Source organism: Oryctolagus cuniculus, chromosome 15 (genome assembly GCF_051225735.1).
Source record: "Oryctolagus cuniculus isolate XC-2025 breed Fujian yellow rabbit chromosome 15, ASM5122573v1, whole genome shotgun sequence".
Lineage (NCBI taxonomy): Eukaryota > Metazoa > Chordata > Mammalia > Lagomorpha > Leporidae > Oryctolagus > Oryctolagus cuniculus.
The window spans coordinates 92,530,200-92,556,530 of NC_142881.1; the positions used below are offsets into that span (position 1 = coordinate 92,530,200).

Genomic DNA, 26,331 nt, shown 5'->3' on the forward strand with positions numbered 1-26,331 from the left:
GCAAAGATCAGCCCAGTTAAATGAGAAATTTGTGAAATTAGTCACATATCAGTGTGCACATTTGACTGCTTGAGCCAAGTTTTGCTTTAGAAGACTTTTAAACATAACAATCCAAAGGAAAACTAAAAAGATGATAAAAATACAGGCTTTTGAAAAATATATTTTTCTTAAAATGCAAAACTGTCATGATGGTATAAACCAGGAAGATGTAAATACACCACTGAGAACCAAAAGCAAATGGAACTATCTTGTTTGGTGATTTGAAGTGTTAAGAGAAATCCTTTACTTTTTCTGCAGAGAAGATAAACTGTTATAATATACCATGGACAAGTCATTTGCTCTAATGAAAACAAAATGAATACACACCTGCATACATACATATAAATCTTTTATTGTGGGAAATAAGGTTTAGGAGATTCCAAGATGGTTGATTAGAGAGCAAAGCACTGCGTTCGGCTAGGGATAAATAGAAAAAAAAAAGTATAGGTAATGCACTCTAAGTAGAGATGAGAGAGAAAATCACATTGGAAACTATAAAAGGTAGAGGACTGCCATAGACCTGTGTAGAAGATATGGACATGCAGCATGAACAAGGACACAACACACAGATGCTGCAGCCAAAGTCAGAGAGGTGGTAAGACAACCATGAAGAACTCTGAGGCAACCCGAGTAAGGTATAAAACAGGTTCTGGGGATCAAGCTGCATCAGTGGAGCTGTCTCAGGAAATATGCCTTTTTCTGGTCACTGGACAAGCTGGCAGATCAAGAGTAGAAACTCTGCACCCAGAGACTGTAGCAGACTTGTGTGCTGAAACTGTGTGGACTCTGTGGTTACATGAGACAGTGCAAGGTGTAGCTGAGTCTCTGGATTAATCACTGGGTGTGGATTCACATACTCAGACCTCCTTGGTTTCCTGGGGCTGGTCATTGCAGTGGGCACTGCACTCTTAGTGAGGACTGCATAGGTCATTCATGTGGCTCATACAGTGATGTTGATGAATCTTGAACCCACTGGGGAATAACACTGCATTGCTCAGCTTGGAGAGGAGGCATGGGGGTGATCATACCAACAGAGGTGACCATTTCCCCCTCTGTTAAAAGGAGGTCATCTATGGTGCCCAACTTGGATGTAACCCTGAATACTTGTTGCATCCTGGAGCACTGAACAGAGCTCTCTGGTCACATCCAACATTCAACTCTTGCTATTTATTTAAAGTGCAGATATTCCAAAAGCCACAGAAGCATATAGTTCAAAGATAAAAGCCATTAAAAGAAAAAACCAACTAACTCTACAAATGCCTAAAAATAAACACAGAAATTCAAGAAACAAGAATAAAAATGCATAATGTTCCCCAAAGGAACATAACATTTCAACATTAGAACGTGAAGATAAGAGATTAAAAAATCCTGGAAATGAAATTCAAAAGATTAATCACAGCATTATTAAAAAGCAATCAATGACATGAAGGAAAATCATCCCAATGAAATTGAGATTTTAAAAGCAAACCAAAATGAAATATTAGAAATGAAAAATAGATCAAATAAAAATGCAGGGGGAAGCCTTGATAACAGATGTGATGAGGCAGAATAAAGATTATCTGAACTACAGGACAGACCTTTGGATACTTTCAGTTGAAAAAAAAAGCCCAGAAGAAAAAAATTAGAAAACTTGAAAACAATGTTGGAGATGTATGTGATACTATTAGTGTACCCAACATATAGGTCTTGAAGGCATGGAAAGAGAAAATAGATTAGTAAATCTATTTACTGAAATACATAGAGAAAAATTGCCCAATTTGGAGAAAGAATGGGCTGTCCAAATCCAGGAATCACATATAACTCCTAATGGATATAAGCAATAAAAAAGATATTCACAGTGAAAAATTGTAGTCAAACTTTCAATGGTAAAACATAAAAGATTCTAAAATGTGCACAAAAACCATCAAATTACTTTCAGAGGATCTCCATTTAGACTTACAATGGACTTCTCATAAGAAACCCTGTAGGCAAGGAGAGAATGGCAGGTTATAGTCTAAGTCTTAAGAGAACAACACTGTCAATCCAGAATGCTGCACCCTGCAAAGCTCTTATTTAAGAATGACAGTGAAATAAAGACCATTTATAATGGAACTAGGAAGAATTTTCAGTCTACTACATTAAGAAACACAGAAAGTCATCATGAATGAGAGGGGCTGGCATAGTATTGTAGCATAATGTAGCACTGTATTGTAGATAATGCCACTACCTACAGCACCAGCATCCCATATGGACACTGGCTCAAGTCCTGACTGCTGCAATTCTGAACCAGCTCCCTGCGAATATGCCTAGAAAAGCAGCTGAAGATGGCCTAAGTCCTTGGGCCCCTGCACACATATGAGAGACCTAAAATAAGCTCCAGACTCCTGGTTTCAAATTGGTCCAGCTACAACCATTGTAGCCATGTGAGGAGTATACCAGTGGGTTGAAGACCCCCCGCCCCCGGCCTCTGCCTCTACCTCTCCATAACTCTGCTTTTCAAATAAATAAATATTTAAAAAATGTGAAAGCTTTATGGCAGCGCCGTGGCTCAATAGGCTAATCCTCTGCCTAGCGGTAGTGGCACACTGGGTTCTAGTCCCAGTCAGGGTGCCGAATTCTGTCCCGGTTGCCCCTCTTCCAGGCCAGCTCTCTGCTGTGGCCTGGGAGTGCTTGGGCCCTGCACCCCATGGGAGACCAAGATAAGCACCTGGCTCCTGCCTTTGGATCAGCGTGGTGTGCCGGGCGCAGCGTGCCGGCCATGGCGGCCATTGGAGGGTGACCCAACGGCAAAGGAAGACATTTCTCTCTGTCTCTCTCTCTCTCACTGTCCACTCTGCCTGTAAAAAAAAAAAAAAAAAAAAAAGTGAAAGCAAAAAATACTTCAACAAAAGAACAAAAGTTATCCAAAAACACAACAGGAAAATTTATGAAACAATGACAGGGCAAAGTCACTTTGAATGTAAATGGCTTCAACTCTCCAGTTAAAAGGTACAGACTGGCTGAATGGATTAAAAACAAAATTCATCTGCTTGCTGCCTGCAAGAAACACATCTCAGGAACAAAGATGCATGCAAACTGAAAGTGAAAGGATAAGAAAAGATTCTCTATGCTAATGGAACACAGGAAAGGGTAGATGCAGAAATGCTAATAGCAAAGACAAGAGACTTTCAACAAAAACTATTAAGAGACAAAGAATGGTACTATATAATGATTAAGGGATCAATTCAATAGGAAGATGTGAGTATAAATAAATGTATATGCACAGAATGCTTAGGGTCCTGGCTATTTAAAAGAAATGTTGATGTTAAAAGAAATGTTAAAGATACAAAGAGAAACATAGACTCCAATAAAATAGTAATGGGGGACTTCAACAACCCAAATCATTAATGAACAGATCCACAAGACAAATAATTAACAAGAACAAAACTAATTCAAACTATGGACCAATTGCACCTAACTGCTATCTACAGAACTTTTCAACCCATCATTGCAGAATACGCATTCTTTTCAGCAGTGCATGGAACTTTCTTAATAGACTATATGGTCATCCATAAAGCAAGTCTCAGCAAATTTAAAAAAAAAGTGAAAATCAAATCGTGCATCTTCTCTGACAAAAATGGAATGAAGCTAGAAATCAACAACTCAAGAATCTCTAGATCATATACAACCACAGGGAGACTGAACAACATGCTCCTGAATGAACAGTAGGTCATAGAAGAAATAAAAACATTTCTTGAAATGAATGAAGATGATAATAAATCACATCAAAACTTATGGGATAATACAAAAGCAGTGTTAAGAGGGAAGTTTAGAGCAACTGGTGCCTACTGAAGAAATTGCAAATGTGTTAAACAAATGAGCTATCAATGAATCTCAAGGACCAAGGAAAACAACAGCCCAAACTGCAAATTACTTACAAAAGATCAGTAAAATGAAGAGCTGGTTTTTTGAACAAACAAAATTGATTCATTATTGGCACAACTGATCAACAAAAAACAGGAGAAGGCCTAAATAAGTAAAATCAGAGACAAAAACAAGGTTTTCCCACAGTCATTACATTCATAAGCTTCCTTCATTGTGTGAATTCTCTGCTGTTTGATGAGGTCTGACTTTTGGCCAAAGGATTTTCCACAGTCATTGCATTCATGGTTTTCCCCCATTCAAACTCTCTAATGTTCAAAAAGGTCTGACTTCTGGCCAAAAGCTTTTCCTTAGTCATTAAGGTTTCTCCCCTGTGTGAGTTCCCTGATGCATTATGAGTCGTGACTTATAGCCAAAGGCTTTTCCACAGTCATTACACTCAAGTTTCTCCCTTATGTGAATTCTCTGACAAGGTGGGATTTTCACAGAAAGAAATTTCTACAAGGAATGCATTCATAAGGCATCTCTCCTGTGTGAATTTTCTGATGGATTACAAGATGTGACTTCTTGCAAAAGGCTTTTCCAGTCATTGCATTTATAAGATTTCTCTCCTGTGTGAATTCTCTGATGGGCTATGAGTTCTGACTTATGGCTGAAGGCTTTGCCACAGTCATTACATTCATAAGGTTTCTCTCCTGTGTGAATTCTCTGATGACTTACGAGATTTGACTTCTGGCCAAAAGTTTTTCCACAGTCATTACATTCATAAGGTTTCTCCCCTGTGTGAATTCTCTGATGGATCATGAGATATGATTTAAGGCTGAAGGCTTTTCCACAGTCATTACATTCATAAGGTTTCTCCCCTGTGTGAATTCTTTGATGAACTATGAGATATGACTTCTGGGCAAAAGCTTTTCCACAGGCATTGCATTTATAAGATTTCTCTCCTGTGTGAATTTTCTGATGGATTACAAGATGTGACTTCTTGCAAAAGGCTTTTCCACAGTCATTGCATTTATAAGGTTTCTCTCCTGTGTGAATTCTCTGATGGGCTATGAGTTCTGACTTATGGCTGAAGGCTTTGCCACAGTCCTTACATTCATAAGGTTTCTCTCCTGTGTGAATTCTCTGATGACTTATGAGATTTGACTTCTGGCCAAAAGCTTTTCCACAGTCATTACATTCATAAGGTTTCTCCCCTGTGTGAATTCTCTGATGTATTATGAGTTGTGACTTTGAGCCAAAGGCTTTTCCACAGGCATTACATTTATAAGGTTTCTCTCCTGTGTGAATTCTCTGATGGGTCATGAGTTGTGACTTATAGCCAAAGGCTTTTCTACAGTCCTTACATTTATAAGGTTTCTCTGCCATGTGAATTTTCTGATGTGACATGAGTTGTGACTTACGGGCGAAGGCTTTTCCACAGGCATTGCATTCATAAGGTTTCTCTCCTGTGTGTATCCTCTGATGGGTTATGAGTAGTGACTTATAGCCAAAGACTTTTCCACAGTCCTTACATTTATAAGGTTTCTCTCCTGTGTGAATTCTCTGATGTTTGATGAGGTCTGACTTCAAGCCAAAAGCTATCCCACAGTCATTACATTCATAAGCTTTGTCCCGTGTGTGAATTCTCTGATGCACTCTGAGATATGACTTCTGGCCAAAGGCTTTTCCACAGCCATTGCATTCATAAGGTTTCTCTCCTGTGTGAATTCTCTGATGACTTATGAGATGTGACTTACGGTTGAAGGTTTTTCCACAGTCATTACATTCATAAGGTTTCTCCCCTGTGTGAATTCTCTGATGTTCGATGAGTGCTGACATCCAGCCAAAGGCTTTTCCACAGGCATTACATTCATAAGGTTTCTCTCCTGTGTGAATTCTCTGATGTTTCGTGAGTGCTGACTTAGAGCCAAAGGCTTTGTCACAGTCATTACATTCATAAGGTTTCTCTGCCATGTGAATTTTCTGATGTGACATGAGTTGTGACTTACGGGCGAAGGCTTTTCCACAGGCATTGCATTCATAAGGTTTCTCTCCTGTGTGTATCCTCTGATGGGTTATGAGTAGTGACTTATAGCCAAAGACTTTTCCACAGTCCTTACATTCATAAGGTTTCTCTCCTGTGTGAATTCTCTGATGCACTGTGAGATGTGACTTTTGGCCAAAAGCTTTTCCACAGACATTACATTCATATGGTTTCTCTCCTGTGTGAATTCTCTGATATTTCATGAGTGCTGACTTAGAGCCAAAGGCTTTGTCACAGTCATTACATTCATAAGGTTTCTCTGCCATGTTATTAAATTTTTTTTCTTGAATTTTCTTGTTGGTCCTAATTATGTCATCACTTTTCATGGGAACTGAAATGAGAAAAAAATTCACTGAATCACATATAAATGCTTTCTCCTGAAATACTGATGTAAAGGGAATGAAGTTGCTTGTTATCAAAGTGGCATAAGATTTTAACATAATCAGTAAAAGACACTTATTTATACCTATTATATGGTTCTTGGTTGTACCAATAGATTTCCCAATGTTCAATCATGATTTATCCTGTTTACTACTTGAATTTTATTCAAGTATGGCAGAACGGCTTTCCTTGTTAGATTTGTTAATTTACTGCTTAGGGTGCCTGCATCTCAAAATAGTGCCAGTTTGAGCTCTGGTTACTGTGATTCTGATAAATCTCTAGTATATGTAAATTAGAAGGCAGCAAATAATGATTCATGTGCTTGTGACCCTGTGATATGTCAGGGAAGACTAGATGAAATTCCAGCCTTTTGGCTTCAGACTAGTCAGATCTAACTGTTATAGGCATTGGGGGCTTGAGCTACCAAATGATCTCTTTCTCTCTTTCTCCTCTCATTGTCACTGTCTTTAACAATGATGACAGTACTATAAGATGTTAAAGAATGGACAAATATTTAGTCAGTATATTGCCCCATTGCCTAGCTACCAGTTTTTCCCTGTCCTTCTTCTTTAGTTTTTATTATTATTAAAATTTTACGTTTTGTGCTTTTCAGGTATTTCAACCATAAATATGGGAATGTTTTACTGGATCAGTTACTTGCACAGGAAGAAGAGTGAAATGTGTCTGACTTCCAAACAGGATCAAATTTAAGAGACAAGATTTGGGCCGGTGCCGCAGCTCACTAGGCTAATCCTCCACCTTGCAGCACCAGCACACCGGGTTCTAGTCCCGGTCGGGGTGCCAGATTCTGTCCCAGTTGCCCCTCTTCCAGGCCAGCTCTCTGCTGTGGCCAGGGAGTGCAGTGGAGGATGGCCCAAGTCCTTGGGCCCTGCACCCCATGGGAGACCAGGAAAAGCACCTGGCTCCTGCCATCGGATCAGCACAGTGCGTCGGCCACAGCACAATGGCCGTGGTGGCCATTGGAGGGTGAACTAACAGCAAAAGGAAAAACTTTCTCTCTGTCTCTCTCTCTCACTGCCCACTCTGCCTGTCAAAAAATAAATAAAAAAAAAAAGAGACAAGATTTGAATCTATAGTTGTCTCATGTTCAGTCTTCCCAGGTAAACAGCATTTGAAGGAATTTTCAAATGAGAAACTCTGCATTTATCTGCACTCTATGACAGCTTCCCCATATTCCTAAGGAAATTTAACATCTTCAGCTTCTCAGAACGATAACAGGTACAGAAACATCACAATAAACCACCTTGGGTATACACTCCCTAAGGGTTTAAAGAATTTGTTTTTGCAACCTAGAATGTGTTTACCTTCTTTGAAAAATGTTTTGTAGCTGATTCTTAAATCATCAGCCCTGGGTATCGCTCTTCAGTTTTTTACATAAACACACTTATGTGATAATTTGAGTCTCTGGAGGCTTTTTATCAGCTGTCTCTTATTTTCAAGAAAGTCTTCATTTCCTTTGCCTTTCTTATCTTTTTTGCTTGAGTCAGAATTCATACTTCAAACTCTGCTCCCAAATCTGAGACATTCAACATGAAACAATGAGCTCATTTGACCTTGGGATTCAGAATTGCAAGACTTTCTTGGTTGAGTTTAGGATCAGTTATTTTCATTTTTCTATACAAGTGCATGCTTAGCTTCAGGATTTCTGATGTTACTGCACAGAGGCTTACTTCTGAACATCTCTTAGCATTTATTTATGTATTTATATGCTTGAGAGTCAGACACAGAATTAGATAGAAGGGAGAACGAAACAGAAGATTGCCAGCCATAGGCTTCCTCCTCCAATGTTTCTAGCAACCCATTTTTTCTTATTTTATGAGAAAGGCACTGAGAAAGAGAAAAGAGAGAGAGTTCACATTTATTGGTTCAGTCATGAGATCCTTAAAATAGCAAGTTCTGTGCCTCGTCAAAAGCATGAGTGGGGACTCAATCTGAAACAAGTTTCTATAACTTGCCAAACTGACAAGAACTGAAGAATAAATGCATGAAAGAAACATATCAAATACAGAGAAGGGCAATGTATCTAACCTAGAAAAAAATCCTTAGTAACATCAGAAAAGGATTGGAATTTTATTAAGTCAAAGAACAACTTCATCAAGAACAAAAGAGTTAGAGATATAATGGCATCCCTAGAAAACTCTAGAATCCATTGTCTGATGCAAAAAAAAGCCAGCTTTCATCAAGAATAACACTTGGGAGAAATTCATAGAAAGAGCCTCAATCAACATTTGCTGCAATCTTTATGCCTTGGCCTCCCTCATCGTTATGTATATACTGACCTGGAAGGCTCTGATTTAGGCACTCATTCACCATCCATGGCTCTGCTTCTTGCTCCAACTTAAAGATCAAATCAGGTTTGGTAATGCAGTGCCCTATTAATGGAAACAATGTAAGCTTTTGTGAAATCATTATCTTGAGTTATTTAAAGGAATACAGCTTATTCCAGGAACTATGCAACAAATGTTCCAATTTGAGTCCTTTCCTAGATGGTAGACATTCAGATTATTCATGGACTCAAATTTTTTACCTGCCCACCATTAAACTTTATACAGTGTTCACTTCTTTTTCAAACAGCAATAACATTTTATCACTGGGCATGTTATAGGTGTCACTCACCCAAGGAGAGCAGGCTGCTGTAGGTCTCCAACATCACATCCCTGTATAGAATTTTCTGAGCTTTGTTCATGTTCTGCCATTCCTCCCAGGTAAAGTAAACAGCCAGGTCTTCAAATGTTAGCATCACCTGTAATAGAACACTTCTAGTCAACATATTAACTCTGTCACAAAATAAACACTGACCATTTTTATTTTATACATAGGAATGAAAGAAGAAAGAAGGATGTAGTTTCATTTTAGACTTGTTGAGCATTTGGACAACCACACAGAAGCTTTCAGCAGGGAGTCAAACCTATGGTCTAAAGATTGTGAAAAATGCCCCAACTGGAAGAAAACAGGAGTTTCAGGTCACAAAGGGCCACATATGTCAAGGGGAATTGCACAGCAGGCTGAAAGGAAGACAATATTGACTCTTGAATGAGCTATGTTAAGGTGAAGAATGTATTCAGGTGAAAAGACAAGAAACCATCAGTGGAGCTATGTTGGGAATGACCAGAGAAGAATTTCCAGAAAAACACCATGCAAAGTCACTTCAAATATCGCAGAAAAAAATATTTTAAAAAAGAGGGCAGGCATCCATCTTGGTGTTTATGATGCCAGCTAAGATACCCTACTTCTACTTCAAAGTGCCTAGGTTCAAATTCCAGTGCCAGTTCCAGTTTCCAGCTCCCAGCTAATGCTGGAGAAGCACTAGTGATGCCACCAATGAGAAAAAGCTAGACTCCATTCCTGACTTCTGGCTTAAGTCCTGCCCAACCTTTGCTCGGTATGGTTATTTTTATAGTGAATAAGTACACGGGAGTAATCTCTTTTTTTCTCTCTCTGTCCATCAACTTCTTTCTCAATCAAGCTCATAAATATTTCTAAATAAGAGAAGATTCAAGTAAGACAAAGAATAGAAAATAGTTTTAGACTTTGACTATGCTTATTCTACTAACATACATTTGAAGAACTGAGATAACATTATACCAAATTAAAGTGAAAACAATGGAATTAATTGCCCAAAAACAGAACCTGGGAAAGTGTGTAGTATAATCTGCATTTGTGACCAATAGAAATACATAGAGATTTGTTTAAGAACTCGCAATAGGCACCAGTATTATGGTGCAGCCAGTTAAGCTTCCAACTGCAATGGCGGCATCTCACGTGAAGACTATTTGAATCCAGAGTACTCCACTCTAATCCAGATCTCTGCTAAAGTTCCTGAAAGAGCAGTGAAAGATTGCTTAAGTATTTGGACCCCTTCAATGAATATGGAGACTAAGATTGCACTCCAGGCACCTGGCTTTGGTCTGACCCAGTCCCAGCCATTGTGGTCATTTGGGGAATGAACCAGTAGATGGAGGGTCTCTTTCTCTCTGCCCATCTCTCCCAATCTCTGTAGCTCTGTCTTTTGAATAAATAAATAAATCCTAAAAAATAAAAGAACCTGTAGGAGATTCTTTTCCCCACACATTCCTGATCCTATCCCTGAATCAAATTCAGCTTCTCAAAACTATTAAGGACTGAAAACTGATTTGTGTTTTTTAGTAATAGGTAACTCTTAACCTTGCAGAATGCTAAGTGTTTATTTCCAGGGACACATGAAAACACTGCTCACTACATCATTGTTGTTTCAGACATCATGACCAAAAAATTTAGCATATTGTACTCAAAGTTTCAACTCAAAACATGTAACAAATGTATATTTTGCTAAGGCAACAGAAAGACCAGAGGCCAAATAGCCATATCTTAGATGATTGTAATATTTCAAAATCATACCAAATTCATCATTCATCATGTTTGTGTACATTCTCTGAGAATAAATTTTATGCTTATTTTTCCATTTTAATTAATAAACTATAATAATAATAATAATAATCCTCCTAAAATGAAAACTGACAACAAGCTGAGCAATAATTAAGAAAACCACTTACAAGGGATGCAATAATTTTATTTATTATTAGAAATATGTGAAGGTGCCAAGAATCATATCTGGAAGAGAAGACAAATGGAAGGAGTTAAAAGAAAACTTATCAGGTTTCCTTCTACATTGCACTGGGGAAAAAAAAAAGAATGTAATACAATGAACAAAGAATAATGAATATATTAACCTAGGAAACATCAGTTTCCCTGTGGAGAAATATTTAAACAAGAAAATATATAAAAAAGCACATTCACTTCTATTAATTAGTAGAGATTGAACAATTATCATTGGTTTAACGAAAGCATTGTCTACAAATTTATAAAATAATAATGTAATATTGAGATAGTAAAATTTAAGGGTGATTGTTCAAATAAATGAGCTTATTAAAGAGATAAACATTATACTTCACTAAATTTTACACTGAAGAAACTTATTTTTTTATATTTTATTTTATTTTATTTTTTGACAGTCAGAGTGGACAGTGAGAGAGAGAGAGAGAGACAGAGAGAAAGATCTTCCTCTCCCATTGGTTCACCCTCCAATGGCCACTGCAGCTGGTGTGCTGCAGCTGGCACACCGCACTGATCCAATGGCAGGAGCCAGGTACTTATCCTGGTCTCCCATGGGGTCCAGGGCCCAAGGACTTGGGCCATCCTCCACTTGTCCCTGGCCACAGCAGAGAGCTGGCCTGGAAGAGGGGCAACTGGGACAGAATCTGGCACCCTGACCAGGACTAGAACCCAGTGTGCCAGTGCCGCATGGCAGAGGATTAGCCTAGTGAGCTGTGGCGCCGGCCAAGAAACTTATTTTTGAATTACCATTTTTCTATTAATGCAAAAGTATCACACAGGACTCCATATCTGTGTGTACTTTAGAACACTTTTTATTTTTTAGACCTGAAATTCTATAGAAAGCATGCAATTTACAGATTCAAATTTTTTTGGGCAAAATTGCATTGGAACAAATTTACATAATGTATATTTAATATATATGTTTAATTTAACTTACTTTACCAGTAATGATTCCAAATGAAACCATTCCTGGTATCCATCCCTTTACAAGACTCTGGATTTCATTTTTCATTTGTTTAACCCCCCAGGATATCAGTAAATCTGATACAAACATATAGTTTGTAAAGTATTTGCCTTCTCAGATTTTCCTTATCTTCTGGAAAGCCATGGGTCCTACCCATTGAAGAGATAGGGTGTTACCAAGATTTATCACAAACTACCAGACCTTTAAATGAAACCATCTCTAAGGCATGAGTATTAATCAGTACCTCAGATTAGTTCATCATTTTTGACCCCAAGCTGATGATAGGAACTGCCCAGATGAGCCCATCCCAAAATATTGAATTAGAATTATAAATCAAATGGCTATTTGTTAAACCATTGTATTTTCTGATTTGTCCTACATCAAATGCTGATACACCCTGGTGAGCAGGGAAGAAAGTTGCATTACATGCAAAATAAAATTAATAGACCTTCACAATCTCATGTAGAAGTTTCCATAAACATGAGACCTGCACTGCCACATGGCAAGTAAAGCTGCCACCTGGAATGCAAGCAACCCCATTGTTTGTATTCTGGCTGTTCTGCGTTTGATCCAACTCCCTTCTAGTGGCCTGAGAAAAGCACTAGAAGAAGGCCCAAGTACTTGGGTAAATGCTGCTAATATAGGAGACCCAGATGAAGCTCTTGGCCTCAGCCTGTCCCAGCCCTGCCCATTGCAGCAATCTCAGGGAGTGACTCAGCAGATGGAAGATTAGTGTGTCTCCCTCTCTCATATACTTTTAAATAATTTTTAAAAATCTTACATGATCTGTGCCTGTCAATTGTATCTTAGCAAAGCTGCTGATACTAAAAAATCTAGTCCTGGGAAATCACAAATTCATTGGAGATCAAAAGATAATGCTTCGCATTTCTGCTTATATGTGGTCATATTCTTTTTGTTTATATTTTAAGAAACTTATTAGCACATGAAATCTGATTTAGTATAATTTTACTATTCAGAAAATAGAAAAAAGCTCACAGTAATTTTCTGAAGCTGCATGTATACTAAATATTGCATAAAACTTTCAAGAAGAAATTATTGACACTGGGAAATTTTGATATGCTTTTTGAAGTCACACAATACATACATAACATCAGGATCAAAGGGAACGTCATGCTCAGGGCAATCTTCTAAAGCAATACTGGTGACAGTTTCTGAAATTAATCTGAAAAATAAATGTGTTTTTTAATGAAGTGTGGCAAAATAGAAATCACCATCCAAAAGTTAGGATGCCAGGTATCTACAAATCATGTGACTCAAACCACTTATCTCCTGAAATGTAATTTCATCATTTTACATGCAGGGACCCTCACAGATGTTCCTTGAGCTACCAGGAAGAATTACTGAGGTACAGGGGGCAGCAGCATAATTCAAGATACCAAGTGTATGGCAGACTAGGTTTCACAGACCTCCATTTCTCGAAATCATGAGTGTGGAATGAAGTAATGGGCATGTGGTAGGAAGCAATGTAGACAGTCACTCTCAGACATGAGAGTTTATCCCTCCACCCCAGGCCACACCCTCAAGACCACTTAAATAAGTAACACTCACTAGGCCCTTGCCTTTATTTCTAATCCATTCCAATCACAACTTTTTTTTTTAAAGGCTGGTCCAGAGCTTCCAATATCACCTGGGCTTTCTTTTTTTTTTTTTTCTTTTTTTATTTGACAGAGTTAGTGAAAGAGAGAAAGACAGAAAGGTCTCCCCTCCTTTGGTTCACTCCTCAAATGGCCATCACAGCCAGCACTGTGCTGATCTGAAGCCAGAAGCCAGGTGTTTCATCCTGGTCTCCCATGCAGGTGTAGGTGCCCAACCACTTGGACCATTCTCCACTGCCCTCCTGGGTGACAGCAGAGAGCTGGACTGGAAGAGGAGCAACCAGGACTAGAACCTGACACCCATATGAGATGCCAGCACTGCAGGTGGAGGATTAACCAAGTGAGCCATGGCGCCGGCCACCTGGGCTTTCATAACTTATGGATGAGGTAAGGTAATATCAACTAAATTTTGTTCATTCTGGTCAGTATGATCAATAACTGCTTGGACAGTGCAAATCTAGGATCTTTGAATTTCAGTGACTTTTTTCTCTGCTCTGAAGTAGTAAGGTATTGTCTCAGAAGGCATCAAGTGGCATTCTGTCAGAAATGTTTCTTATTCCTGGAGCTTCCTTCTTAACTAACTTTTAATCCTTTAAAATGGTGCTTGATCTTACCTACTAAAATAAATGTTGGCCATCAACAGATTGTTTTTCACAGTGAGGAAAACTATTCTAATACTTTAAATGGATTAATATGGTTAGAAAACAAAGTGAGTGTCTTCTGAAAGATTTGTGAATATTTAAAATTGTAGTACCTGGCAATTCTATACCCAAAAGTTACTGAAATGGATCTATTCATCACTTCATCCAGTCATCTGTATATATTTTTTTTAACTTTTATTTAATGAATATAAATTTCCAAAGTACGACTTATGGATTACAATGGCTTCCCCCCCATACTGTCCCTCCCACCCACAACCCTCCCCTTTCCCACTCCCTCTCCCCTTCCATTCACATGAGGATTCATTTTCCATTCTCTTTATATACAGATCAGTTTAGCATACATTAAGTAAAGATTTCAACAGTTTGCTCCCACACAAACATAAAGTGAAAAATAATAGACGATTTTTTAAATGATGATGAAATCAGATCAGACCTATTGTCATGTTTAATCCCAGTGAGAGTCAAGCTGGGAATTGATAATTTCTTTCTTTCTTTCTTTCTTTTTTTTTTTTTTTTACAGAAGATCAGTTTAGTATACATTAAGTAAAGATTTCAACAGTTTGCACCCCCATAGAAACACAAAGTGAAATATACTTTTTGAGTACTCGTTATAGCATTAAATCTCAATGTATGGCACATTAAGGACAGAGATCCTACATGAGGAGTAAGTGCACAGTGACTCCTGTTGTTGACTTTACAAACTGACACTCCTGTCTATGGCATCAGTAATCTCCCTATGCTCCAGTCATGACTTTCCAAGGCTATGGAAGCCCTCTGAGTTCTCCGACTCCTATCTTGTTTAGACAAGGTCATAGTCAAAGTGGAGGTTCTCTCCTCCCTTCAGAGAAAGGTACCTCCTTCTTTGAAGACCTGTTCTTTCCACTGGGATCTTACAGAGATCTTTCATTCAGGGTTTGTTTTTTTTTTTTTTTTTTTTTTTTTTTTTTTTTCCCAGAGTGTCTTGGCTTTCCATGCCTGAAATACTCTCATGGGCTTTTCAGCCAAGTCATCTGTATATATTTAACAAAACCTTATTTTTTTAAGAATTGTACTTTCTCCCACAAACTAGGCAAAGACAGGATGTCATGGAGTTCCTGCTTTTACTCATTTTCCTGTCTAAATGAGAATGGGCATGAAATTATGATCAACTTCTTGGGGATTTGAATGGTAGTAGCATAGACCATTGACTCTTGGTTCACAGCTATTGGTCAGTTTTCTATGTATAATGTATTAATTGTGCTGTTCAAATTCTTGTATCATCTCTAATCTGGTAATTGCCTTTCAGTGACTTGATTATGCAAATTGAGGGAGGTCAGTCTCTTTTTCTATATTTACAGAATTTTTTTTTAAAAGATTTATTTACTTAAGAGGCAGAGTTATAGAAAGAGAGAGGCAGAGACAGAGAGGTCTTCCAACTACTGCTTCACTCTCCAAATAGCCACAATGGCCAGAGCTGGGCTGATCTGAAGCCAGGAACCAGGAGTTTCCTCTGGGTCTCCCACACTGGTGAATGGACACATCTTCTATTGTTTTCCCAGGTCATACTAGAGAGCTGGATCAGAAGAGGAGCAGCTGGGCTATGAACTGGTGTCCATATGGGATGTCCATATGGCACTGCAGGCAGATGCTTAATCTATTATGTCACAGTGGCAATGCCAGGACCTCAGTCTTGAGCTTCAATCTTAAGTAATTTCACCTCAGACATAGAAGTAAATTATTTCTTAGTTCCCAGCATCATACAATTTAAACAGAAAATCAAGTTGCAGGCATAAAAGAACTACAGTGGTATAATGGATTCCCATGTCCTTTCCAGGAGTTATTGCTCTCTATAGGGGTAGCCACATACCTCTACCAGCAAAAATTGCTCATTTTGGAATTGGAGATGAAGATTCTGTGGGGATTCCTGAGAAGAAAGTAGGAAGGCTACTCTAAGTTGTTGTTGATTGGCCTTTTACAACTCACTTTCTCTCCCTGGGTCATCTTAGTTATACCTTCTGAGTAATGGCTGGCATTTATAATTTCAAGCACTGAGTCAGAGAGAAGAGCTCTAATACCTTATTAGTACGTATTGAAGAATGAAATATATAGCCCCTGTGATATAAAGAGAGTGATGACCACAGAGAAACTAATTCAGGATCCCTTAAGGACTAAAAGTTGAGGTCGTAATGTACCAACCAGCATTGTCTCATCATGTTTTATTTTCTAATTATTTGATTCATTAACATATTTTGTAAAACAGAGGATAACATTGAATGGAACCTTTCCCACATGCACAAAAGGTCTGTTTCCTGAATTAAGCATATTAGGTCAGTAGACACACTCACACATTTCCTTATGAATTAATAGCCATATTCACAAATAAGTATAGAATGTATCGTGCAGAAAAGAAGTCACATTGTATGAGGAAATTAATATGGAATATTACACTTAACTGTATAGAGTCTTAAGATTCCTTTTGTTGGCTGCCGCTGAGGCTCAATAGGCTAATCCTCCACCTAGCGGCGCCGGCACACCAGGTTCTAGTCCTGGTTGGGGTGCAGGATTCTGTCAAAAAAAAATTCCTTTTGTTATAATTTCAATACTACCTGATTAACCTGCATGTAAATGGATCTGTAAGGTGTGAATATTTTTGTTATATTTCTCATAGTGATTTATTTAAAATATGAATAGTAGATATCATATATACCATAATGGAGCTCAGACTTTGTTATTTTTCTTTTTTTCTTTCTTTTTTTTTTTTTTACAGGCAGAGTGGATAGTGAGAGAGAGAAAGAAAGGTCCTCCTTTTGCCGTTGGTTCACCCTCCAACGGCCGCTGCAGCCGGCACGCTGTGGCTGGTGCATCGTGCTGATCCAAAGCCAGGAGCCAGGTACTTATCCTGGTCTCCCATGCAGGTGCAGGGCCCAAGCACTTGGGCCATCTTCCACTGCACTCCCTGGCCACAGCAGAGAGCTGGCCTGGAAGAGGGGCAACCGGGACAGAATCTGGTGCCCTGACCAGGACTAGAACCTGGTGTGCTGGTGCTACTAGGTGGAGGATTAGCCTAGTGAGCCATGGTGCTGGCCAGACTTTGTTATTTTTCTACTCATCAGTTTTAGTTTCAAAATATTCTATCTAATGGACTACCATATTGATTTTACATGTACACTACTATTAGTAATCTATATTCTAGTTTGTGTAGGTGTAGACAGATAATTTGTTGGGTACATGCATGCACCCAGGTTGGTAAGAAAGTATTAAAATAATAACAAAAGGAATCCTAAGACTCACTCTACACAGGAAGTCCTACTTAGAGTTGGCTGCCCATTAGGCAGACATCTGGGTGCTTTCCGTCGTGATGCACTGAACTGTGTCTCTCCAAAGTTTCTGTCTTCAAGCTTTAACCTGCAGTGTGACTCTATCTGGAGATGGTGCCTTTAATGGCACAATTAAAGTAAAAAATCAAATGTGTGAGACTTTAACCCAGACTGATGACCTTATAAGAGAAACAAGAAATGGACATGAAAAAAGGAAATATGAGATGACACAGCAAGATGATATCTGACTGGAAGCCAGGGAGTTGTCAGGTGAAAGCAAACCTACTGACACTTTGATCTTGGACTTCCAACTTACAGAACTATGTGAAAATAAACGTCTTTATTTAAACAATCCAACGTTCAGTAATTTGTTATGGTGAATTTGGCAAACTAAACAATGTCCACCTCTGCCTGCATTATCTGCTGCCACCTACATGATCCACACAAGTTTTCAGAGAAATATAAAAATTACAAATTGATGGGGCTAGCACTGTGGTGCAGTCAGTTAAGCCACTCCCCATGGGGCTGGCATCCATGTGGGTACCAGTTTGAGTTCTGACTGCTCCATTTCTTATCCAGGTCCCTGCTAGTACACCTGGGGAAATGATGGAGGATAGCCCAAATACTTGAGGCTCTGAATCTATCAGGGAAATCCAAATGAAGATCCTGATTCCTGACTTCACACTGGCCCAGCCCTGGCATTTGTAGCCCTCTGGGAGGTGAATCAGCAGATGGAAGACATTTTTATCTTTCTCTGTCTCCCCCCTTCTCTGTGTAACTCTGCCTTTCAAAAAATAAATCTTTAAAAAAAAATAAGTAAACTATGGCTTTAGAATCTAAAGACCTAAACCAGAGAAAGAAAAAAAGCAAAAGATTAAAGAAAAGATATATAACAAAAATGTAGATGAGGCAAGCACTGTAGCACAGTGGATTAAGCTGCTATTTACAATTCTGGCATATCATACATGTGCCAGTTTTTGTTCTAGTCACTCTACTTGTGACCCAGCTACCTGATATTGGACCTGGGAAAGCAGCAAAAGACGGCCCACGTGTGTGGGCCTCTGCCACCCACATGGGAGACCAAGATGAACATCCTGGCTTCAGCCTGGCCCACTCCTAGCCATAGCAGTCATTTTGATCAATGAATCAATGAATGGAAGACCTCTGTGTAACTATGCCTGTCAAATTAATAAATATTTTTAAAGATTTATTTATTTATTTGAAAGGCAGAGTTTCAGAGAAGGACATATAGAGATCATCCATCTGCTACTCCACTCCCCAAATGGTAGCAATGGCAGAGGTCAATAAGAAGCCAGGATCCAGGAGATTCTTCTGGGTCTCCCACATGGATGCAAGAGCCCAAAGACTTGTGGCATCTCCTGGTGTTTCCCCAGGCACATTATCAGAGAGCTGGATGAGAAGTGAGTGGAGCAACTGGGATATGAACCAGTGCCCATATGGGATGCTGGCACTGCAGGTGGAGTCTTTACTTGCTAGACCACAGCACAAGCCTCAATAAATATTTCCTAAAATTTAGAGAAAGAAAATATGAGATGAATAAATTGTGGTTGTTTATATGAATGCATTTCTGAAAAGTACATAACTTGATACAAATAAAAATTTTAAATTTGTTTTTAAAAGATATTGATTCTTGCGTCCTACACCATAAGATATACATCAACTTTCACAGGTTTTATTATGCACTTATTCATCAAGTTTCATAGGTGCAATCAGTAGTGAGGCTCAAATAACTGTCTTATCCAGGGATCCCACTAAATTTAAGCAGGGTATTCAACAGAAATTTTAAAAAATTTTCAAAACATGTATCAGAAGAAAAATAAATAATTTACTTGGTACATCTCACTTTACTATAGTACTGCCTAAATTTTCAATAGTCAGATGTACTCAAAAAATCCCACAGGTGGCAGAGATGGTCTAACATTGTGAGTAATAAAGTTTGTAAGTTACTTGGCTACAGAAAATAAAAATTCATAGATCACAAACTAAAATTATTAAGATGGCTCTAAACGCACACACAAAAAAACAACTCAAGGTCTTCATGCATTAAAATTTTTTACCTTAGACTTAATTATCAAAAAGGTGATTATTTCAACTATTCTCTATTTGGCAGCCCAATTTTTTTGTTTGTTTGTTTTTTTAAAGATTTACTTATTTATTTGAAAGTCAAAGTTACACAGAGGGAGGAGAGGCACAGAGAGAGAGAGGTGTTCCATCTGATGGCTCACTCCTCAGATGGCCACAATGGCTGGAGTTGCACCAATCCAAGGCCAGAAGCCAGGAGCTTCTTTCTTCCAGGTCTCCCGCATGGGGACAGAGGCCCATGGACTTGAGCCATCTTCTACTGCTTTCCCAGGCCATAGCAGAGAGCTGGACAGGAAGCAGAGCAGCCAGGTCTTGAACCAGAGCCCATATGGGATGCTGGCGCTTTAGGCCAGGGCATTAACCCACTGCGCCACCACACTGCCCCTATTGGCAGCCCAATTTTATCTATTAAATCTGGAAAAAATAAATATCATCTCAAGTTAGATGACTAAATCTTAATCCTATGTGTCACCCATTATGTCCACTGTACCATATATCAATATCAATGTATCTGATGCTTCAATAGATAAATGATGTGTCTCCACTATTACAAGTGTGGAGATTGCATTTTCTTCAAAGCTTTTCCAAAAGTCCCTCAGTCTCTGCCTTCACTTTGAAGGGACACTTTTGGGATATACATGGGCACCTCATTGATTTTGCCAGCAAACACAATTTTTCCAATGGGAATACAAGCATACATCACATTGATTGACATCCTCCTTGAATGACACTATTTGACACATTGTGAAGAACAAACAGGGCTAATATCTTATATTCCTTGGGTTTTTGTGTAAGGCATGTTGTCTACTAGGACTCTGGCCATAGATATAGAACAATAAAACCTGAGCTTGTCTACTGAGGCCTCTTTACCATAGAATGGATCCAAACTTGGCATACCCCACTTGGCAGAGAGGATGGCCTCCAATGTCTGCTGTCTATGTCCAGATGTCAGGTTACTGCAGAAAACCACCTCTCTAGCAAACAAGAAAAGCCACTTAAGTTCAGCTGGACACCATTCTTCTTCTGCCTGTTGATATCACTACGGCTATTCTGGATGCTTTCATTGGTTGCAATACAGAGACCTAAAGTTGTCAGAGACATTATCAGTTGCCAAAGCATAGCCAGTGCTGCAGCTCACCAGGCTAATCCTCCACCTGTGGCACCAGAACTCCGGGTTCTAGTCCCAGTCAGGGCGCTGGTTCTGTCTTGGTCGCTCCTCTTCCAGTCCAGCTCTCTGCTGTGGCCTGGGAAGCCAGTGGAGGATGGCCCAAGTGCTTGGGCCATGCACCAACATGGGAGACCAGGAGGAAGCACCTGGCTCCTGGTTTGGATTGGCACAGCACACCAGCCATGGTGGCCATTTGGGGGGTGAACCAATGGAAGGAAGACTTTTCTCTCTGTCTCTCTCTTACTGTCTAATTCTGCCTGTCCAAAAAAAAAAAGAAAAAAAAAAAGGCATAAACCAAGTGTTGTGGCTTAATGTCTATTTTAACACTATTACTCAGAACCAATCTAGCCCAAACCTTAGAGAGTTGAAAGCTGTTATACTCGGCCCACCCATAAATGGGACATTGTGCCAGGTGGGTTTTGTATCCTTGAACTGCAAGGAGAATATCATAGAGATTAATGCTCCAAACTGATCCAGCTCCCTGCTAATGTGTCTAGGAAAGCAACACAGGATGTTTCACTCATGTGAGAGACCTGGAAGAAGCTCCAGGCTTTTGATAGCAGTCTAGTCTAGCCGCAATCATTGCAGCCATTTGGGGAGTGAACAAATCAGAAGAAAGATCACTCTCTCCCTCTCTCACTCTATGACACTTGCAAATACATAAATAAATCTTTAGATTCCTCAATGCTCAATCATGATGACTTTTACTACTTTAGGTCTTTTTTTTTTTCTTTTTTAAAGAATTATTTATTTGAAAGGCAGAGGGGAGCTGGTGTGGTGGCTCAATGGGCAAAGCTGTCACTCGTTAAGTTGGCATCCTGTATAGGTGCCAGTTCAAGTCCCAGCTATTCCACTTTTGAACCAGCTCCTTGCCAATGGGCTGAGAGAAGGAAGCTGGCCTAAGTACTAGGGTTACTCTCACCCACATGGGAGACCCAGAACAATCTCCTGCTTAAACCTGGCCACACATTGTCCACTGAAGCCATCTCAGGAGAGAATCAGTTAATGAAGATCTTGGTCTCTCCTTTTCTCTGTAACTCTTGACTTTCAAATAAATAAGTAAATATTTTTAAATTGATTTTAAAAAAGATAGGGAGATACACACACAGAAAGAGAGAGAGGGAGAGAGAGGTAGAGAGATCTCCAACTGCTTGTTCACTCTCTAAATGTCTGCAACAGTTGTGACTGGACCAGGTTCTTAAGTCCTCCACTTAGGTGACAGAACAATTAGGTGACAGGAACTAAGGAATTTGAGACATCATCCGCTATTTCCCAGGGATGTTAGCATGAAACTGGTTTGGAAGTGGTGTCCCCAAAACTGGTCCACACACTCAGTAAATGAGAAATTTAAAGCATAAACTCCATTTAACCAATATGGTAATCACTAATGATCTTGGGAAGAGCAATTTGAAAGGAATAGTTGAAATAAAAATAAGATTTCATTAAATTGAATGATAATAATAAATAGAAAATGACATGGATGCCAATATTAGTGACTTTTAGGAATTTAAATTGATAAAGAGAAAGGCTGGAATTGTGGTACAGTGGGTTAAGCTGCCACCTGTGATGGCAGCACCACATGTGAGTGCTAGTTTGTGTCCAGGCTACTCCAATTCCAATTGAGCTCCTTGCTAATGCATTTGGGAAAGTAGCAGAAGATGGTCCAAGGTCTTGGACCCCTGCCTCTCATGTGAAAGACTTAGCTAAAGCCCCTGACTTCAGTCTGGTCATGCCCAAGCTGTGAATCTTCAGGGAGTGAGCCAGTAGATGAAAGAACTCTGTATTTTCTTCTCTCTCTGTAACTCTGCCATTCAAATAAGCAAATAAATTTTAATAAACAAGTTAATAAACTGATAAGAAGAAAAAAACTCACAATATTATGTCATCTTATACCAAAAAGATAAAAAAGAACAAGTACTTGTGACAATGTGGAAAAAGATAACTCTCAGACACTGTGGGTGAAAATGCAACTTAGTTCAGGTGTTATGGAGAACAGTATGGTCATTCTTCAAAAAAGATAAAAATTGATCTATTATATGACATAGTTATCTTACTCCTGGCTATATATCAGAAGAAAATGAAACTTTCATATCAAAGAGACAGCAATTCTCCTATAGTCACTATAACACAGTTCACAGCAGCCATGAACTATAACCAATCTAGCTGTCTATCAATGAAAAAGTGGACAAGGGAACATCATTTAGACACAAAAAAATACAACATTGTTACATCCTGCAAAATGTATAAAAAGAGATCATTAAATTAATATAAATAAGCCAGACACAGAAAGACAAATGTCCCACTTTCCTTGTCATATATAGAAGTGAAAAAAGTTGATGTGAACATAGAATTATGATTATTAAAGTCTGAGAAGTGTGGAGGCTAGGGAGAGAGGGGGAATGGATAACAGGTAGCAAAATACAGTGAGGCAGGAGTAACTTCTGCTGTTCCATAGTATAGTTAGATGACAACTGAGTACAAATTAAGTACTGTATAAAGAACTGAAGGACAGGAGCTGGTAGGAAATGGAAACATTAGTTGTCTAGCTTTTCTATGATATATATGTGTTCAAATATTAACTATCCCCCATAATAATGAATGAGTAGTACACATTAATAACTGTTTCAATGAAATTTTAAAAATCAGAGGCATGTGCATATACTACCAATGAACTATTTAAAAATGAAATTAAGAAAACATTTTCCATAAAATACAGTTAGAAGACAATACCTTCCATCCCTGTCACTGATTATTGAAATATATGCCCCCAAATCAGCAGCTCAAGATGGCCTTTTCACTATAACTTTCTGATCAGCCTTTACATGATTTGCAACCAGATAAATTGGTATTCTGAAAATGTCAGTGTTGGGAAGCTAAACTTGAACTCAAATGGGAGGATACTTATCCTGGTCTATTCAAATATTGCTATCAAAATACACAGAGGGTCATTAAACTTTTATCTGTGTCTCACATTTAAAATATAGACTGAGGGTGGGTATTTAGCCCAATAGTTAAATAGCTTCTGTCCTTTATGGAGTACCTGAGTTTAATTCCTAGATATGGATATAGCTCCTGACTCTAACATCTTGTTAGTGCAGACTGAGAAGCAGTGCTGATGGCTCAAATGATTGGGTTCATGAAACTCACATGGAAACCAGTATTGAGTTCTCAGCAACCAGCTTTTACCATGACCCTTACCATGGCATTTGTAGGCATTTGTTTAATAAATTAGCAAACAGGAATCCTCTGTCTCAAAGTCTCTTAAATTAAATAAGAAAGGAATTCATCAGAGAAAAAGAGATATAGATTTAGATGCCAGGTCACAAAAAGGAGTGTGGTAAGTGTTAAATGAAAGTATAATGAAATATTTACTTTCTTTCGATATGATCTAATAGATAAATGTTTATTCAAAATGGTAATATTGAAAATGAACTAGCTAATTATAGCTTCTCATAGATAAAAGAAATTATAGAAGAGTGGGCATCATGGTGTCACCATATGCAATGGCAGTATCCCATGCAGATGGTGATTTGTGCCCCAACTGCTCCACTTCCAATCCAGGTCCCTGATAGCAGCCTGAAAAAAGCAACAAAAGTGGCCTGATTGGGCCCCTGTCGCTCCCATGGAAGACCCAGATGAATCTCTTGACTTCAGCCCATCCCATCCTCAACTTTGGTAGCCATGTGGGGAGTGAACCAGCAGATAGAAGATATCTCTCTCTATCTCTCACCTCTCTGTAACTCTTTCAAATAGAAATTAAAAAAAAATTATAGAAAGGGGGAGGAGCCGTGGTGTAGTGGGTAAAGCCACCATCTGCAGCAATGGCATCCCATAAGGATGCCAGTTCATGTCCTGGCAGCTCCATTTCCTATCCAGCTCTCTGCTGTAGCCTGGGAAAGCAGTGGAAGATGGCCCAAGCCCTTAGGCTCCTGTACCCACGTGTGAGACCCAGAAGCTCATGGTTCCAGGTTTCTAATCATCACAGCTCCAGCCATTGCAACCATCTGAGGATTGAATCAGTGGATGGAAGATCTTTCTCTCTTTCTTTCTCCCTCTTCTCTCTCTGTGTAACTCTTTCAAGTAAAATAAACATATCTTTTAGAAAATTATAGAAATATGATGTGAGTGCCCAATAAATAGTGAACTGTTAGTTGAAAGTGAGTTTCATTTATAAATGTATATTATAATTCTAGGAAAATTATTTAAAGAAAATTTTAGGAAAAACTGATCCTTTTTTATTTTTTCTTTTATTTAATGAATATAAATTTCCAAAGTAAGGCTTATGGATTACAATGGCTTCCCCCCCATACCGTCCCTCCCACCCGCAACCCTCCCCTTTCCCACTCCCTCTCCCCTTCCATTCACATCAAGATTCATTTTTGATTCTCTTAATATACAGAAGATCAGTTTAGCATACATTAAGTAAAGATTTCAACAGTTTGCTCCCACACAGAAACAAAGTGAAAAATAATAGACGATTTTTTAAATGATGATGAAATCAGATCAGACCTATTGTCATGTTTAATCCCAGTGAGAGTCAAGCTGGGAATTGATAATTTCTTTCTTTCTTTTTTTTTTTTTTTTTTTACAGAAGATCAGTTTAGCATACATTAAGTAAAGATTTCAACAGTTTGCACCCCCATAGAAACACAAAGTGAAATATACTGTTTGAGTACTCGTTATAGCATTAAGCCTCAATGTACAGCACATTAAGGACAGAGATCCTACATGAGGAGTAAGTGCACCGTGACTCCTGTTGTTGACTTTACAAATTGACACTCCTGTTTATGGCATCAGGAATCTCCCTATGCTCCAGTCATGAGTTTCCAAGGCTATGGAAGCCTTTTGAGTTCTCCGACTCTTATCAGAAAAACTGATCCTTGATAGATCTTAATAGACAAAATGAAATCCTATCAAAATGAGATATGTATATTTGGAAGAGTGGGTAACAAGCTACTCATCATGTGTAGTAGTACCTGTGTTTGAATCCTGAAGAACTAGAAAATGGCATTAAAATATACCAGAGTGGCTGTACCCTATACTACCAAGGATACCAATTCTTAAACTGGGTGCCAACAACTGGTAATAGGGTCCAGAGATTCTTCCTCTAGTACATAGAAAGGTAATGCCAAGGTGAGAATACAAATTGATTCAAAGGGGGAAATTCTTACATTTGGTCTCAACCAAAGGCAAGAAGAGAGATGAGCACATATCATATTGAGTCAAGGGTAAGGCTCTGTTCCTCAATCCTAATCCTGCAAAGAACTCAGCCAATGGCTGCAATCACCTCTGATGTTGCGTGAGGAGCAGAGGGATCTAATTTGTAAGATGACTAGGAATGAGATGTCATGACCTGGCTCCTATCATGCCATCTTGAAGAAAAAAGTCCTCATAGAAATCACCACTCACAGAACTGGCTAAATGGATTTACATTAACAAATCACATCTGCTTTCTGTCCACTCCATTTTGTTCACTTAAAGAAAACAAGCATTTGATCACTTTTAAGTCTCTTCATTCAAAAAAATATTTTTCTCTGATTCATTTACTTGAAAAAGTGAACAAAAGAGGGGAAATGCACAAAGAGAAAGATAGACAATCTTCCATCTGTTGGTTTTCTT

General features: G+C 38.7%; 1 protein-coding gene across 1 annotated transcript in view; it reads right to left on the reverse strand.

Moving 5' to 3' along the window:
• Positions 1 to 3,396: 3,396 nt before the first annotated feature.
• Positions 3,397 to 26,331, reverse strand: part of LOC127484096 (uncharacterized) — a 41,095-nt gene continuing 18,160 nt past the window's right edge. Inside the window, 4 exon segments of the mRNA XM_070058246.2 lie at positions 3,397 to 4,464; positions 4,466 to 6,239; positions 8,590 to 8,682; positions 8,927 to 9,053. Coding sequence (XP_069914347.2) covers positions 4,362 to 4,464; positions 4,466 to 6,239; positions 8,590 to 8,682; positions 8,927 to 9,053 — 2,097 coding nt within the window. The 3' untranslated portion in view covers positions 3,397 to 4,361.